The sequence below is a fragment of the Stegodyphus dumicola genome, chromosome 9, assembly GCF_044657685.1.
Source record: "Stegodyphus dumicola isolate Sdum_Otavi_A_Nest chromosome 9, ASM4465768v1".
Lineage (NCBI taxonomy): Eukaryota > Metazoa > Arthropoda > Arachnida > Araneae > Eresidae > Stegodyphus > Stegodyphus dumicola.
The window spans coordinates 22,535,268-22,553,133 of NC_140776.1; the positions used below are offsets into that span (position 1 = coordinate 22,535,268).

Below are 17,866 nucleotides of genomic sequence, written 5' to 3' on the forward strand. Positions count from 1 at the left end.
TCTGTTTCATATTAGATACAGAGATAAGTCTTCACAGTGGAATGAGGATTTGCCGTACGTCATACTTGAGGACTTAAAATCAAAGGTCTTACCGATTCTATGCAACCTTCTTGGAGCTACCTTTCAGCAAGATCTGTATACCTAACCAACAGAAATTACCTGTTTATTTAATCCTTTGACTACTAACGGGACACATATGTCCCACTAAAAGTTTAAAAATTACTGCTGGGTAAAAAAGTACTTCAGAATCTCCTGAATGTTGGGGATCGTCTTCCAATAGTTGGAAAATCAAGACGCCGCTGTGTTCGTTGTACACAAATGAACATAGAGAAAAGAACAAATATGAGTTGCCCAATGTGTAATGTGGGTTATGCAAAGAATGCTTTACCCTGTACCTTATGATGTAAAATCTATTTCATACAATATAGTTTCTGCGTGTGGGACATATGTATCCCACTATTAACTACGGCTGGGACATATGTATCCCAGGCTTTGACTTGAAAACCGTTTGTCAAAATATTTCCAAATTCTAAATTTATCTTATTTATAACATATTTTGTTCACTTGGATAGAAAACGGGTAAAAATACTTTTTTAATTCTTAGTCAAAGAGTTAAATTGTATTGCTGTTTAGTTAAACCTAGAATTAATGTTATAGCAGCTGGAAGATTTAATATATCGTGATTATTGCATATGAAATAGGAAATGTAACTTCTTTTAAATTCGTTCACATGGCTTTAACTTAAAATCAAATTTCCTTAAAAAAAAGGCTATTATTTCGTGATGTAAAATATATATGCGGTATAAAATAACATCATATGAAAGTATTCAGTAGAAAAGAATTTGAAATAAATTGTTTTCCCTATCATATTTCATTACCAGAGCTAAAAAAAATTTCCAAAAAACGTGTCTCGCTTTTTGTTACATTGTAATATATACCTTATACATATCAATCATAGACACATTTATAACAAATTCAAAAGAGTGCGCAATTCCTTGTAAGGAAAACTGAATAAAACAAACGCAGACAGAATATGATATAAATAAAATTTGAACTCAGGAATGAAAACCTTGCCTTCAAATTTACAATCCCGGTGGTACTTTTTGAGTTTCAATTTTGTTAAAACTTTTTATATGATGTATAATGAAAATTTCTTCAAATGACTCTTCCTTCAAATCTTTAGTTCGAGTGCTGATGATTAAAAATTTCAAAAAATTTGTTATCGAACTTTTTTTAATGTATCAGCCATATTATGATGATTTTCCATAGAATTTTTTCCAAAGCTTCATCATAAGCTATCAATATGATTTGGACGCAATGCAGCTTACCTGAAATTAAGAAGAACGCTTAAAGTCTTTTAGCATTTCTTACACACATTATTTGTTTTATAAATAAAGATTTTAACTTTAGCTGTTCAAAATATGAAGTGTTTTTTTTGGGGGGGGGGAATTGGGAATAACAAGATAATTATGTTGCGTTATCCTACTTCTGACACCAGTTGTTGCGTTATTTCCTTCCTTCACGTCGTACGGGGTTCGTAGATTTGGAGTGAATAATGACGACACTTGATGATGTATCGAAACACACTTTATTTAGCAAATATTGATCAGGACAGCTCCAAAGTTACGTTTTACAGTCGTCGAAGATCTACTATAAACAAGCTGACACAATCAACGACACAGTCTTCACCCTATCAGGTTATAACGGTGGAGAAAGCTTCACGGCAAAGCACCAGAGTACAGCTCCCGACTTTGCTCGGTCGTTCCCGGAACTCCACGTACTTACGAGACTCTCCACGCTACAACTCGCGATGCACTCGACGACATACAGAGCACGGCTCCCGACTCTTCGGTTTAGTCGTTCCCGGAGCTCAACACGCTCTCTCGACGATGCACTAACCGCGATACACTACGAGACTCCTTCGGTGCACTTGACGACCCACTCGGCACTCGCTGCCCGGCTGTCAACTCGATCGACTCCGCAGGGACTGACTCGCTAAACGAGACACCAACTCAATACTGACTAACTCTCCGCCTAACAGCAAGGTTTATATAGCTTTTGACTGGTGTTCGAGAACATTATGGGTTAAATCGGTAAGAATTCGTTCCAGAAGGTTCTCCAGCCGTCCATGGCAGGTCGCCAATTTTGTCGCCAAATGTCGCCGAATGGGTGATTTCTCGCCTGGCAACCCTGTTTTCCCTTGACATTTTATTCAACTCTAAAACTGCTTTGCGGGGAAGCTATCTTACAGCGCCTGGACATTTCGTAACAATAAGAGGTCGATTGGATGTAAAAGAGATTTCCAACAAAGTTAAATATGATCTAATATAAATTTTTAATGGATCACAAAAGTGTTCGTATACTTAAGAATTTCAGAGAAACATTGCTTTATTCATTAATAACAATTAACATTTAAGAGTGAGAATTTTTTAATAATATCTTTAAATTCATTTTAGCAAAATGACATTAGTTATTTTGTGAACGTTAAACTTGTATTTTGGAAAAATTAATAATCAAAAAGTAGCGGGAAAAGCTACCCCAGAAAAGTCTTCGTACACTTTAAAGGAATTTTACACATATTAGTAAATATTGTAGTATAATTGTTAGTTAGTATATTGTAAGATATCCTGCAGCACTAGTGACAGTTTTCAAACATCTGTGCATAGAGTTCACATGTTTTTTTTTTTTTTTTTTTGTAATTATCTGCATTAATGTTTCCCTATTCTTCCAGCATTCCTGTTTTTAATTCAGCTTAAGTTTTTGTATTGTGTCTTCGTATTGTAACTTTTAATTCTCTCCAAATGCGTTCTATCGGATTTTAATCTAGTGATTGAGGGGGGATTTTAGAACTTGCAATAGTTATAGACATACCAAGGGTGAACCTTGAGAGGCATGTGCTTAGGATCGCTATTCTGATAAAAATAAATAAAAAAAATTTTCAGTACGCAAATTTGGGGAAGATAATTTTAAATCATCTTTTAAAACATTTAAATAAAGAGCATGGTTCATTATGCCTTCAATAAATACTAAGTTACCTAATCTTGATGCTGACATGCACCCTTGCATAAAGACACCTCCACCGCCGTGCTTTACTCTACCAACCAATGTCTTAAGATTAAGTTACTTGTTTTTTCTTCTTCATAAAATTATATGCCCATCGGAACCAAAAATGTTAAATTTGCTTTCATCTGCAAATAAGACATGGTTCAAATTCGAGCTTATTTACCATTGATTTTTGCGAAGGAAAGTGTAGAGATATTAGGTATTTTTGGAAGCAGGAGTTGTGAAAAATGAGCAATGCTCTCGCCGGGACTCGAAGCATTGCCTCTGGAATACGCGTCGAACGTGCTGACCTCTACACTACGAAGGCATGCTAATAAGGCGGGAGAAATACCTTATTAATAAGCTTTCTATTTTGCACTTTCGAATAGAGCGTCTGTGTAATCCAGCTTATCTGAGTACTGGTCGAAACGTTTCAGGTGAAATTAAGGCAAACAAGTTTTCAGTAATTTCCTTGGAAATCTTTACAGCACTCAAACATGGATTTTTCATAAATTTTCTAGCTATAAATCTCTGATCACGTTGAATTAATTTTGACGGAACGACGTCTTCATACTTAATTTTCGATCCGATTTCCTTCTTCAAAGCGTTTTATCTCATAATGCACTCCAGAATGGGATAAATTTACTAATTTAGCGATGTCCTGGATATATTTTCCACCCTTCTCATGAAAAATGATCAATTTTCGAGTTATATTTGTTGTTTCCTTACGACTACGACAAATTTTTAAATATTAATTAAATTATAACGAGGTAAGCAAGCAAAGAAAAAAGCCACACAAATTTTTAAACGTCATCAAAATGCAAAAATGTGTCAGACTATAATTATAGTTATGAAATTTTACGAAAATGTTTCAATGTACGATTACTTTTGGGGTGTGTTTTATCTGTGACTCCTTATATTTTAAATTTCAGAAAAAGAAAATAGGTCAGTATTAAAATAAAGAAAAGCTTCGTTTTATTAAAAACTGCATGGAGATGATATGAAAAAATGTTGGGCTTTATATTCAAATTTAATTCCGGTCTACACCACTTTTTTTACAAATTCTTAAAGTTTCCAAACACTATATATTAGATTCTTTTATACATATACAACATATTTTTAGAGCTAGGTATAAAAATATGAACTTATTTAGACCAGGTTATCACTTACCATAACTTACAAAAAGAAAACAAAAGATCCCAGCCGTCAGAATTCTCGAGGAATGCATTTCTCCAAATCTGCTTAGCATTTAGATTTAACTTTCAAAATAGGGTGCAATAATTTGCCATGTAGTTGACTTTTTAAATAAGGTATTTTCTATTTATATAGAGAATGGGATCTAGGGAAAGGAATTTCCTGCTAAGGAAGTATGTTTCAGAAGAAAAATTTTATCCTTAGACAGGAAATAGAGGAGACATATATTTCCTTTGCTGCTTTAACTAACAGAAATTCCCTTTTCCCATAACATTAAAAATAAATAAAAAAATGTTTTCAGTACGCAAATTTGGGGAAGATAATTTTAAATCATCTTTTAATACATTTAAATAAAGAGCATGGTTCATTATGCCTTCAATAAATACTAAGTTACCTAATCTTGATGCTGACATGCACCCTTGCATGAAGACACCTCCACCGCCGTGCTTTACTCTACCAACCAATGTCTTGGGATTAAGTTCCTTGTTTTTTCTTCTTCATAAAATTATCTGCCCATCGGAACCAAAAATGTTAAATTTGCTTTCATCTGCAAATAAGACATGGTTCAAATACGCTTCGAGCTTATTTACCATTAATTTTTGCGAAGGAAAGTGTAGAGATATTAGATAATTAAAAAAAGCAACAAAATAAAATCAGAAAAATTTCAGATTTTAAATTACGTCTAAAGGGGCGTTTTTTTTAACATTTTGTATGTTACCTTTATTTATTAAATATCATGTTCTTCGCACTTAAAACATAAAAATTCAGTTCAAGAGCAATATCGTAAAATAATTTTTAAATGAGCATGTCTTTAGAATTTCCGATACACAGTCTCGCGCGCTGGAGATAAAAAAGTTTTTTCTGTACAATGTTGCCATTGCTCGCTTTGGAATCCCTCAGTTTCTTATTAAAAAATTGGTTAAAGTTTTACAAAATATGAAATCGATAATAAAACAAATTCCAAATTTCAAATTTGCCCTTCCAGCAGATGCGCATATTTGCAGGGGGATTACGTTATTCAAAATTCGTTGGCTTGTTGTTTTCACACAATGCGAGAAACATACATACATTTATGCAGATTCTTCAATATTTAATTTCTTTAAATATAAAGGCTCTAGTGTTGAATTGGGTGCCCCTTCGATTAGCGACAATTTTTTTTTTTTTTTTTTTTTTTTTTTTTTTTTTTTTTTTTTAAATTTTGGCGATGAAACCTCACTTCTGGTTACCATTAGAGTTTCAACTTTGTTTTAGCTTAATGATTTCATTTAAATGAAAATAGATTGCTGTGTACATGGACAAATTTAAGGCAGTGCGTAATGCCTAGTTTGTGCAATTCCAGGATGTTTTTTTTAAGTGAAAACAGATCGATGTGTACATGAACACAGAGTTTGTGCAGTTCTTTGACTTCTTATTTTGGTTTTGTGTAGCGGCCATCTTGAAACTGTTTCTTCCTGGCGCCGATCCTATCGTCAAAAAAGAATCGCCAAGAAACAAGGGGCACCCAATTGTAAATTTTTACCAATATAAAACAGGGCGGTATTATTTAGTGGCAACAATTTGAAAAGTGAAACAACGCTTGTAGTGAATCTACGCAAAATGCCAAAACGAAATTAATAGTCCTTTTAGGCAAATTGGCCCTTTGGACTATAAATAAAATTTGAGAGCTTTCAGATTTTATATCACGCCCAACGAGACTTTTTTAATGTTTTGTGTGTTACGTTTATTTATTAATTATCATCTTCTTTGCACTTAAACCACATAAAATTCAATTCAACAGCAATATCACAAAATATTTAAAAACATATTTTCAGAACTTCCGATAGACAGTCTCGCGCGATAGAGATAAAAAAGTTTTTTTTTTTTTTTTTTTTCGTACACTGTTGGCATTGCTCGCTTTGAATTTTTGAGTTCCTTTATCAAAAGTTCGTTAAAGTTTTGCAGAATATGAAATGGATAATAAAACAAATTCGACATTAAAAATTCGGGTTTTCAGATGCCCATGTACGAGTGCAGGATAACGTTATTCAAAAGCTGATGGCCCTAGCTGCAGCCGTTTTTACGCAATGCGAGAAACATGCATATATTCACGCAGATTTTTTGTTATTTAATATCTTTAAATATAACACAGGGCGATAACATTTGGTAACAACAATTTAAATAGTAATTCACCGTTTAAAGTGAAGTTGTTGAGTATATCCGAATGCAAAACGAAAGGTAATTCGTAAGATAACTTAAATTTTCGACAATCATAGCTGGGAAAAATTTTGATAAGCATTCTTTGGCAGCGAACTTCACGTGGACACTCTTATAACATATAAGTATACATTTATCAATGTAAAAGACATAAAAGTTTTTGTAGTAACTGAAAATGCAACAATGAATATTTGATGGAATGGAAATCTTGAGAAAGAAGAAACGATAAAAACTCATTCTTCGAAGAATTATTTTGTGTCCAATGCAGGTTAATATACCAGCTTAATTTTGTTTTAATAATGAAACGAAATACTATGCAAGATAAATTAAATAATAATATTGTTAAGAATTTTGTACTTAGATAGGTAATTTTAGTAGAATTATAAGTAAAATTGTTGTATTTTTTATGTGTAATGTAGCCCGAGACACATTTTAAGAGAAGGCTATGCCAGAAAAATAAAAATACTAAGGCCAGCGAATTTTGATTATTCTACAACTAATGCGTGCGGATTAATTTAAGGCATAAAAACCTTAACCGGAACGTAAGAACAATATACTTCAATTTCTTTTAAAACAAAAAATATACAATTTACCAACATCTAAGAATTAACTGAGAAACTGAGCTCACCCGGATGGGTAACAGAGTGATATATATATATATTTGGTGCGGCTTGATTGCAACCAAAAGGGGAGGTGCACAACTACATCTTACAGCAGTAACATATACACAATTTCAATGTTCTGAGGCTACTTGTTTTCGGGTATAGAAGTACATACGTACATACTTACGTACAGACGTCAGGAAAAAATTCTCTTCTAAATCCATTTTATAATCCGTTTTGGAAAAAAAAAAATTCTTTATTCTTTCCGTGCGTACAAATGTCACGCAAAAACATCATTTAAATGGACTGGAGAGCTGTCAAATTGGATATTTTCGTTAAAATATGGCATCCGAAATTTTTCACGATTACAATACTGTGGTAATGATTATTTCGTTGGTTGTGGTGGCAAAACGTATATGTCACATGTTATGATAAACAGGAATATAGTGGCAACTTACCCCAGGACAAGATCCAGGTCTATAGCCCGCCGTGACGAGAGAGTGACAAACACGTGAAAACAGATTTAATTCTTGCTTTATTGGATACTAACAATACTGAAGAGATATTCCTTTTTTTTTTTTTTAAATCCGGTATGTCACATGACGATATGAGGCCTCCTTACTCAGAATAAAAAAAGATAGGTCAATTCTTCCACACAGCCCTTCGAAGACTTCGTGTATTTCAGCTCATACACACGCAGGTACTCTTCATCGGGATGCCGGGCGAAAATGCCAAGCCCGGGAAAAAAAAGGAGATTAGCTTAAATTTTGCAGCTACAACATCAAAGAGAAAGAAACTCGCTTCTTTCATACATACTGGGAGACTAAAGAAAGCTTGCACGATAAAATCCCAAAAGTTTGCATTTTATCTCCACTCTTACTGTCTTTCTCTATGCAGCGTCTCCATCTCGCACCTTCACAATCTCCTCCTTCTCCTCCCCTCTGGTAGACATGTCTTGTCTTGTCTTTTGAATGGTTAGGAGGCAATTAGCAGCCTCTGCTGCTTTAACCACCGCTTTTGAAAAAAATGCCTTTAGGCGTTGGTATATATGATTGCAAAAATGGGCGTGTAACGCCGCGCCTACTAGGCGAAGCTGAAGCAAATACAAAGGTATGTAGAGTGAAAAAGCATCTGGGAGCTGTTCGAGCTGTGACGAAAGATATAACTAGCTGAAAAGTTTGCTTAATAAAGCATTTGAAAAAATAAACATTAAGTAATTTAAATTAAGTATGCTTTTGAAACAGGTTCAGAATGAAATGGATCGTAATTATACTGGTGGGAGTGGCTCAAATGAGGAATAAGTCAACAGTAACATATTTCTGGTGAATTTCAAGAGTTCTCTTACGAGAAATGTTAAAGTCATATAAATTAACAGTATTCACAAACAGTTCACACTGTACAAAGTCCTGGAATAAACACACTTTTTAAGAAACACTTGTAATTTTAAAAGACACAATATTTTTATAGGAACACTAATAAAATATAAAATTCTTGAAAATAATGATATAAAGTAGTAATCCACTGAGCTTTTTTAAGTCCTAAATAAGTTGAAAAAAAAAACACAAAAGTCTCTAGTGGGGAAATATTTACAGTATGTACAGCTATTTACAAGTTTCACCACCTTGGATTATGAAAAATGCTCCTAGGACGCTTAGCAGCATTTTCAAATGTTGGATCATAATTGATTAGTTCCTTAATATGATCATATTGAGACTGTTCAATTTTACTATAAAAGTTGTGGCAGGTTGAAATAATTTGGTCAGCAATTGGTCTGATTTTTAATTCTTTGTGTATTTGCAAATTTCGAACGAACCAAGGAGAATTAACTATTTCTCTTAGAATCTTGTTTTGAAAGACTTGTAACTTGTGTCTGTACGTTTTGAACACTGTAGCCCATATGGGAATTGCGTAAAGTAGTGTCGGTCTAATCAGCATCATGTAAACTCTTTTCTTTAATTGACTGTTTAATTTTGAATCTCTTTTGATGAGAGGGTACAGAGCCATTTTTGCGACTGTAGCTTTCCGTAAGGCATATGCAGTCTGTTCCTTGAAGAGGAGTTGTGAATCGAAAATGACACCCAGGTATTTAGTACTATTGACGACGGGGAGTGGCTGATCTTCTATCTTTATATTTACGTTTACTGGAGTAAATTTTCTATACCTTCTAAAGAGCAGAATTTGACATTTAGTCGGATTGATTTTAAGTTTCCAAGATTTGAGGTAATGTGCGATGATGTTAACTGCTTCTTCTAATTTGTCTACGGCAAACTGTGGTTTTAAAGATTTTGTAAAAATAGCGGTGTCATCTGCATATTTCACAAGTTTTGAATTTAGTGGGATTGGCATATCATTAGTAAAGATATTAAAGAGAATTGGCCCCAAAACACTTCCCTGGGCGACGCCGCTTTTGATTCTTTTTCTTGAGGATAAAGTGTTATTGATTTTGACATGAAAATTGCGATTTTTTAGATAACTTTGCATTAGTTTGATAAAATTTATAGGCAGATGAGCAAGGTGTAGCTTAAAGAGGAGTCCCTCATGCCACACCTTGTCAAATGCCTTTTCTAAATCTAGGAAACAGCTTTCAATAGTATTTTTTTTTTTGGAAAAGGAATCGGCAATAAATTCAGTAACATTGAGAAGTTGATGTACTGTGCTATGCTGTGGGCGAAAACCAAACTGTTCATTTTGAATTATCCCTCTATCTTCCAAGTGTCTCGTCAGCCGTTTCTGTAGAACTCGCTCAAGACTTGGAAGCAGGCTAATTGGGCGATAAGAGTTAACATTTTTTGGATCTTTGCCAGGTTTAACAAAAGTAATGATATGTGCCATTTTCCACTGCTGCGGAAAATAGTTAAGCCTTATGCAGGCATTAATTATGTTGGTAATTAGGACAATATATCCCTTGGGGAGAATTTTGAGCACTTTATTTGTTATCCCGTCGTAGCCGGGGGCCTTTCTATTTTTCAGATTTTTTATAATGTTTTGAATTTCAGTGGGCGAGGTGTAACCAATATGCTGTCCATCTGTTCTATAAGGAAGGTGAATAATGAAATTAAAAACTTCCTCTTCTGTATCTTCATCTTGTGAGTTATTTGTCGTGAAGGTTTTTTCAAGATGTGTTGCAAGAACTTCTGCCATATCTTTTTCAGAATATGCGATTCCAGTATCGGTGTGCAACGGTCCAATGTTGTCGCTATGAGTTTTTCTGAGCGCTTTCCCAATACGCCACACTGTATCAGGGTTGAAGTCCATTGAGTCTAATAAATTATTCCAACTATCAGATCTGTATTCACTTAGAAGATTTTTAATATTCCTATTTTTTCTGTTAAGAATTCTTTTGATATTAGGATCAGCAGTACGGCGCCAAATTTTAGCGGTGCGATTTTTGTCCTTAATTTTGTCAATAATGTCATCCGGAAGTTTTTCTTTTTTGTGTTCTTCATATTTAGTAGATTTGTCAAGAGCACTTTTTATACAATTATTGACCTTAGTGATTTGATACTCAATGTCAGTAATATCGGCTAAAGCTGGATGCGCTGGTAGTTTTTCCAGAGAATGAATGAATTTATCCCAGTTTGTGATTTTTCTAAGTGGAATATTTTTTTCAAAGCCGTAATAAGTAAATCTGACAGGGAGATGATCGGAAGTTAGCTGGTGTGAAACTTGTAGGAAGGGAATTTGTGCAATATTTTTTGTGATAACAATATCAAGAACTTCAGCGCTGCCAGTATGGCTGTATCTGGTGGGATCCGTTGGTCCAAAGATACTTAAATCATTTGTAAGGGCATAATTATGAAGGAAGTTCCCGTTTGCATTTGCACGTCGAGAGTTCCAGGAGTGATGCTTCGCGTTTAAGTCTCCAGCTAGTATTGTGGGAAGCATAATGCCGCTAAAGATGCTCATGTCACTGTTGCTGATATTATGTCCCGGGGGATTATAAGCAGAAATAATCACAATAGGTTCATTAGTGCGAGAGTGAGCTATGATGGCAGTAGTTTCAATATTACTAGAACTTGGGAGATTAAAATAGGTGGCCTGCAAGTGTCTTCTGATGAGAATCAGGGTGCCACCACCCCTGTTATTTTCTCTGTCTTTTCTAAAGGTTCTATAACCTTGGATGTTAAATTTATCACTAGCTCGAAGATGTGTCTCGTTAATTAAGAAAATATCAATGTCATGGCAATTAAGAAAGTTTATGATCTCAGTGTTCTTGCCGCGAACTCCGTTGGCATTAAAGAAGGCGAAATTTAAACTGGTGGAGGCAGTAAGTTGGATGCTTGCATAGTTATTTACAATATTAACACTCATAATTTAAATTTGCTAAAAGTTCAAAGGCTTCCCACCCTATTTGGAGCTTTTCCATTATTGACTTGGCTTTAAAAAAGCGTTCAAATAGCGCTTTGCCTTGAGTAAATAGATTTTTGATCCATTTCAGGAAATCCGGGGCGGAGCCTAATTGTTCTCTTTCGTGAGCTTCATTCTGGTTGACTGATGAGGGACTGGCTTCATTAACATTTTCGTTAGTGTTTCTCCTACTCGGTAATGGGGGGGGGAAGTTCTCCAAGTTGTTTTCTGGAGGATTTGTTCTTGTCTTTCTCCAGGCATCTCTTTGATTTTCTTTTTCAGCAATCTTACGTTTAATATTGTCAGGGTGCATTTCGCAACCTCTGTAGGAACTGACGTGGGGTCCCCCACAAAGGCAACACTTTCCTGGAAGATTTCTATCTTTTGTACAGCTAGTGGTGATATGGTTTAATCCGCACTTTAAGCATCTTGGTTTATGTTTGCAGTGGGAGCGACTATGTCCATATCTCTGACAGTTATGGCACTGTTTGTGTCCTGGGGTTGGTTGGAAAGAGGTAATTTTAACCGCAAGGTCCAAGATATGTGTTACTTGAAATATCTTTTTTCCTTCAACAGTCCGTGGGACTTCTACAAGGAAAGTTGGCAATTTGACAATTTCATTGTCAATTTTTTTGGTTATCTGTCTAACCGTTTTAACTGGAATTTTTAATTGTTGGAGTTCTTCTAATATTTCTTCAGGTTTAGTATGCACTGAAAGCTTCTTTATTACTACTCTAATGGGCTTATTCCTTGGTAGGGGAAAAGTGTGATAAGGTATTTCCTTATTATCCAAAAATTTTGTGACTGAGCGATAGTCATCGTCAGATTTGACTTTTATGTGGATGTCTCCACCTTTTTGTACGCACTCCATAGCTGTGGTAAATTTTTTAATTTCATCTCTAAGGGGCTTCCAAGACGTAACATCAGATATTATAATCGGCGGTACACGGTTTGCAGTTTTTCTAGGGGCTATGAATTCGCCTTCTTCTGATTGATCCATATCCTGAGGGTTTGTGTTGGGCGTTTGATTTTCCATGCTGTCATCTATTCTAAGGGTAGAATATCTATTTTTTATTGTTGTAACAGATGAGTTACTGCTATCACTTAAAGTACGCTTGTGCGTTTTTTTGGGTTTAATCCAAGTTTCGCCCTGCTTAAGAGAGTTATTGTCTTGCACATTGACATTATTCATGTTTTGTTGGGTAAGAATCTGACCAATTCCTACAATCTCATCAATTTCCTTTGAAGATTTAACATTTTTTAATTGCCGTTTACTGGAGAGTTTGGCTACCATAACCTGAAATAATATTTCAACTTCTGGATCAACTATTTTTTGACCACTATCAATAAGATTTTTTTGGATTTGCAAATAGGTAGATATAGCATCTAATTCCTCTTCTGAACCACTTTCAATAAGATTTTCGATAACATTTTTATCATTAATTAAGTTTAAAGTCTGAATGTACTCTAAATTTGGATTCATTGCAACAGTCCAAAAAGCCTACCGTCCCCAACGGAAAGGCAAGTCCATCACGAAAACACTAAACACTTGCAAAAATCAAAAACCAAACTCGAAAACTACTTACGCGCACGATCGATCAGGAACACTTCACCAAGCGACCAGCTCACAGTAACTCCAAAGCTTGAGTTTTTGCGCAAAAAGAAGCAATGAACAAGGACCGCAGCGACTATTTACAATAGCAGAAAATGACGCCTCTCTGGTAGACAAAAAAATACCGCCTTATATAAAGTTCCGCAGTTAAGTTTTGCCGCCCAATGAAAAAAACATCCAGCGTCAGAAGGCAACCAATCGCAAAATACCTTCAGCTACCCAGGCAAACAGAAGTGAAGACGCTAGTTGTCTGACGCAATACTTTGCTCCGCTTACAACAGTTGTCTGATGAAATCTGTTCCTCACCTTACAACACAAGTTGGCGAAAAAAATGAAATTGTCACCAAAGGAATCTGATGCAAATATCTAAATATTGCCATAACGTAGTAAATAATTAATTCAATGTGACCTCGTCACAAATACTTCTTTATTTCTTACAAGGAAATTTAAAAAAAAAATAATAACGACAAACAATTTAAAAGTTACACATAATAAAGACAATAAAACTTAAAGAAAAGCAAATTTTAAAATAAATATAGAATTAATACTGATAATACTAGTGGAGGAAAGTTAATTAGAAACACACAAAAGTAGGATGAGAATATATTAAAATGTATAACCACCTAATAAGAAGAAACAAAGTGATTCAGAAGTATCATATAATACTTTGTCCACTGAAGTTTTCATATGGCTTTATTATTGCAACCGTTTACGGAAGACGTATATATCTAGTTACAAGAATAAGTAAGTCCACTTAAGTATTCATATTCTGAAATTCTGAGATTTAAAAGACTCAAATTTAAAGTAAAAAAGAAATAAATTTAAAAAAAAAGTTTAATAACTGCATCGTGAATTCTAAACGGGTGTACTCCCGTACCCTACCTTCTAAACATATGCTGATGCTGATGTTACTATTTTTGAGATTTTTCTGTTTAATTGTATACGGCGTAAGTGCGCAGAATAATAATAAAGAGCGATAATAATAAAGATAAGAAGAACAAAAAAAAGGGAGGGATAGGGGGGGAAAGCCAGGAATGAGTTCAACAGCAAACTGGTAGAATACGAGCTCAGAGAGAGTGTAAAAAGCCTTAAAAAAAAAACCTTTTGGATGACTGTTATAATCTGAAACCGTTGAGGTTTTTTTTTTTTTTTTTTTTTTTCTTCTTTTTAAGTCTCCCTTTTACAGATTCGTAAGTTTTGCATTTATTTTTATTCCTTAGTATAATTATTTTACTTATTTCAGTTCTTTATTAACTCCCGTTTGGTAATATATTCAATATATTTCGTTTATTCTTAAAGGCGCAAGAAACTGAGCGACGCTCCTCCTCGACCTTTTTTCAATTAAGTCTTTTACTTCGTATCGATTTAGATGCTTCAGATTTTGGAATCACTGGAAAAATGTTAAGTGATTTGTGCTGCCATCTATTGGGAATATTAACAATTATTACACAGATGTATAATTGTGACTTGAATTCTGACAATATAATTATCTTTACAGCATATTATCACGAAATTTCATTGAAATTAGGTCCCAGGTAATCAGTATTGGAGCTTGAATATTATTCATAGCAAATTTTAAAAAAAATATTTGTTCTGAGAGGAACCATCGCATCACATTGGAAATACATTGTTGCGCCCAAAAAGTGCAGAATAATGATTAATTACATGGTTAAATTTCCTGTGGGCCCACCAGCGGCCGAGCGGTAAAGTCGCTGAACACTGGTAGTTCGGTCCGAGGTTCGAATTCCGCGAATGGGCTGGCTGCAGGGGCGTTTTCGTGGATTTCCCCATGTGTAACGTGTATACAAGCCAGTTTCCCTTAGAAAGTCCTCCACGAAGGCATCCCTCCCCTTAAACAGATAGCCCTCGCCTTCTTTGCCATAATTAAATACACACAAATTTCCTGTGACTTTGGGAAGGGTGAATGACCTATGTACACGACGATATGTTATATTTTAAAATAAATTTTTTAAAATAGAGGAAAATAATATTAGTATATATATAAATTTGCCAAATTTTATATTATCATATTAAAAATTATTTTTTACATAATTTAAATCAAGAAAACTATATGAAACTAATAAAACATTTTGAACTATGTATTAAGCACATGCATATCAATTATTCATATTTTACTGTCTGAAATAGACTTATCAGGGAATAATTATATGAAAAATTCGAAATAAGCTTCTTAGGAATAAATTGCCCACTGTGTTTCATTTTTTATAAAGACGAGATTTATGATCTAGAATTTTAATTTAAATTTTATAGTAATGTACATTCTGAATTATTTAGCATCTTTGTATTTTTTGGTTGAAGTAAATTCTTTAGCCTTTGAAGCGGGGTATCAGTTTTTTTCTATGGGACTTAAAGGCACAATAAACTGCGCGACACACTCCTTTTGCCTCCACCTTGTTCCCTAATTAAGAGTTTAAATTAAATTTCATATCATTTCTGATTCTTCAGATTTTGAAAGAACTGGAAAAATGTCAAATGATTTGTGCTGCCATCTATTGCGGATATTATTAATATAAATATTTGACTTGAATTTTGTTGTTATTTTATTATTTTGGTTTTGCACTTGAATTTTGATATAGCCAAGATGGGTAAAACGTGTATTCACTGCACCTTAATTTAAAATTTTAATGTTCTGAATAACTATCTCCTGCAGATTTTTAATTCAAGCAATAAAATATGAGTAATTAATATGCAAATTTCAATTTGAGACTTTTCTAAAATTTTTCAAGTAAAATTTAACTAATTTAGATGCTTAATACCTAGCCCAAAATGCTTATTATTTTCCCACAGTTTACTTTATCTAAATTTACATTGAAAATGTTTCTTAAACTTTCCAGGATTCCAGAATAGTATAATCTTCATATTTAAAAACATTCTTTGGTAAAATTAAATTTTTCATTTTAAGAAGCTTAAGAGCTTGATTTCATTATATTTTATAGTTCCTTTTAGGTTTAGTCGTCTATTTATTACTTTGAAATATAAATACTAAATTTATTACTTTTAAATAAGCCACCTTGTTCTCTAATAAGAGTTTAAATTTCATATCAGATTTTTAAAACTGGAAAAATGGGAAGTGATTTGTGCTGCCATCTATTGGGAAATAGTTTTAACATAAATCTGTGCTTCGAGTTTCGCTGTTATTTTATTATTTTTATATTTTGTATTTGCACTCGTATAGGCAAAATGTGTATTCAAAAAGGCAAAATGTGTATTCGCTACGCCTTAACTTTTCAAGTTTTAATGTTCTAAATAAATATCTCCTAATGAGTTTATTTGAGGCAATAAAATATGAAAAATTAATATGCATATTTCAATTTCAGACTTTTCTAAAATTCTTTCAGTAAACTTTAACTAATTCAATGTACTTAATTATTATTTTCGCAGTTTTCTTTATCTAAATTTACAGTTAAAATGTTTCTTAAACTTTCCAGGACTCCAGGATAGTATATAGTCTTCATATTTAAAAAGTATTCTATGGTAAAATACAATTTTTAATCGCTAGCAGCTTAACAGCTTATTTATTATAGTCCGTTTCAGGTTTAGTTCCCTATTTATTACTTTTAAATATAAGTTTATATAAAATCAAACAATTTAATTAATCGTCATAAATGCCGTATTCTTGCGCTAAAGCTGCAAAATAATAAAATAATAATTTATTTCCTAATAGATTATTAAGTATATTGTCTTCTTTGACAAATATAATTAGAATTCTATTGATTTTATATAATTCATACGCATATTTAAAAACTGAATCTTGAATGAATTTAAAATGGAAGCTTTAAAAAGGTGTAATTAAAAGTGAATTTTTGCAAGGAAAAACTTCATAAACCGAAAAGGAAAATAAAGATAGTGTATTGGTATTAAGGCTTCGAAATAGACAAACAGCGCTAATTGCTGCTATTAAATAAAAACAAAAGATTTAAGTAAACAATACATACGCACGGTATTAATAAATAAATAAACAATATGAGCGTAAGTACGTATGTATTAATTCGCATAACTCAAAAAGGAGTAGCCTCAAAACGTTGAAAATGTTGTACTATATGGGACTACTAAAACATGTAGATGTGCATCTCCCTGTTTGATTGCAATCCGCAGCATCAAAAGTATATAAGATATATTTATATATAAGATTGAATTAAATTAAATTAATTAATTAATCGAAATAAATTTCCTAATAGTTGCACAATAGTTTGTTTTAATTTATGCAATAAAAAGACGCAAGAACTAAAAACAATGCTAAACCTACATTTGATTTTGTTTCTCTCTTGGAACGTTTTACAATATTATTACATATTATTATTATAGAAAAAGGGGAAGTAAAATAGATAATTATCATATCTTTGACAAATATGAAAAGGAAAAGTCAAGCTTCGTTTTACGGTAATAATCAATGATAGTTACATTTTTAGTTTTTTTATTTTTCTTTTGAGATATAGATATTTTAGTTATATCACATGCAAATTTATAGACATTTCCTTTCATATAATAATTGAAAACATATTTCATATGTAAATTTATAGATATTTCTTTTGTTTCATATAATAATTAAAAACATTCTTACATACAAGATAAACAATGAAGATGGGAGAATTAATTCGCAGTTTTAAAATAATTATACTTCAAGGAAGTTTGGAACTGGTCCTTTCTTTTATTCTTTTTTTTTTTTTTTTTTTTTTTTCCCAGTGCTGAAAATATTCTTCTAATTGCTGCTGACAGGTGAGAAATGTACAATATAGCGTTAACTGAAATATTGCCATATTAGGAAATATTTGTTCGACTGCAATGTTAATTTTAAAAACTTTATTTAAAAAAAAACAAGGAGTCTTGATATTTTTTAATTCCGTTATAAGTTCTC

General features: G+C 33.0%; 1 protein-coding gene across 3 annotated transcripts in view; it reads right to left on the reverse strand.

Annotated features, from left to right (window-relative positions):
- Positions 1-17,866, reverse strand: part of LOC118198686 (uncharacterized) — a 69,659-nt gene that overhangs the window by 5,640 nt on the left and 46,153 nt on the right. The window contains exon 3 of one of the 3 annotated variants that reach the window (XM_085823272.1): positions 4,631-4,783. In XM_085823272.1, the coding sequence (XP_085679398.1) occupies positions 4,631-4,661 (31 nt within the window). In that variant the 5' untranslated portion in view covers positions 4,662-4,783. Of the gene's footprint in view, positions 1-3,035; positions 3,155-4,212; positions 4,370-4,630; positions 4,784-17,866 lie in introns of those variants that run through there. The other 2 variants (XM_035370425.2, XM_085823273.1) reach the window with 2 other exon arrangements.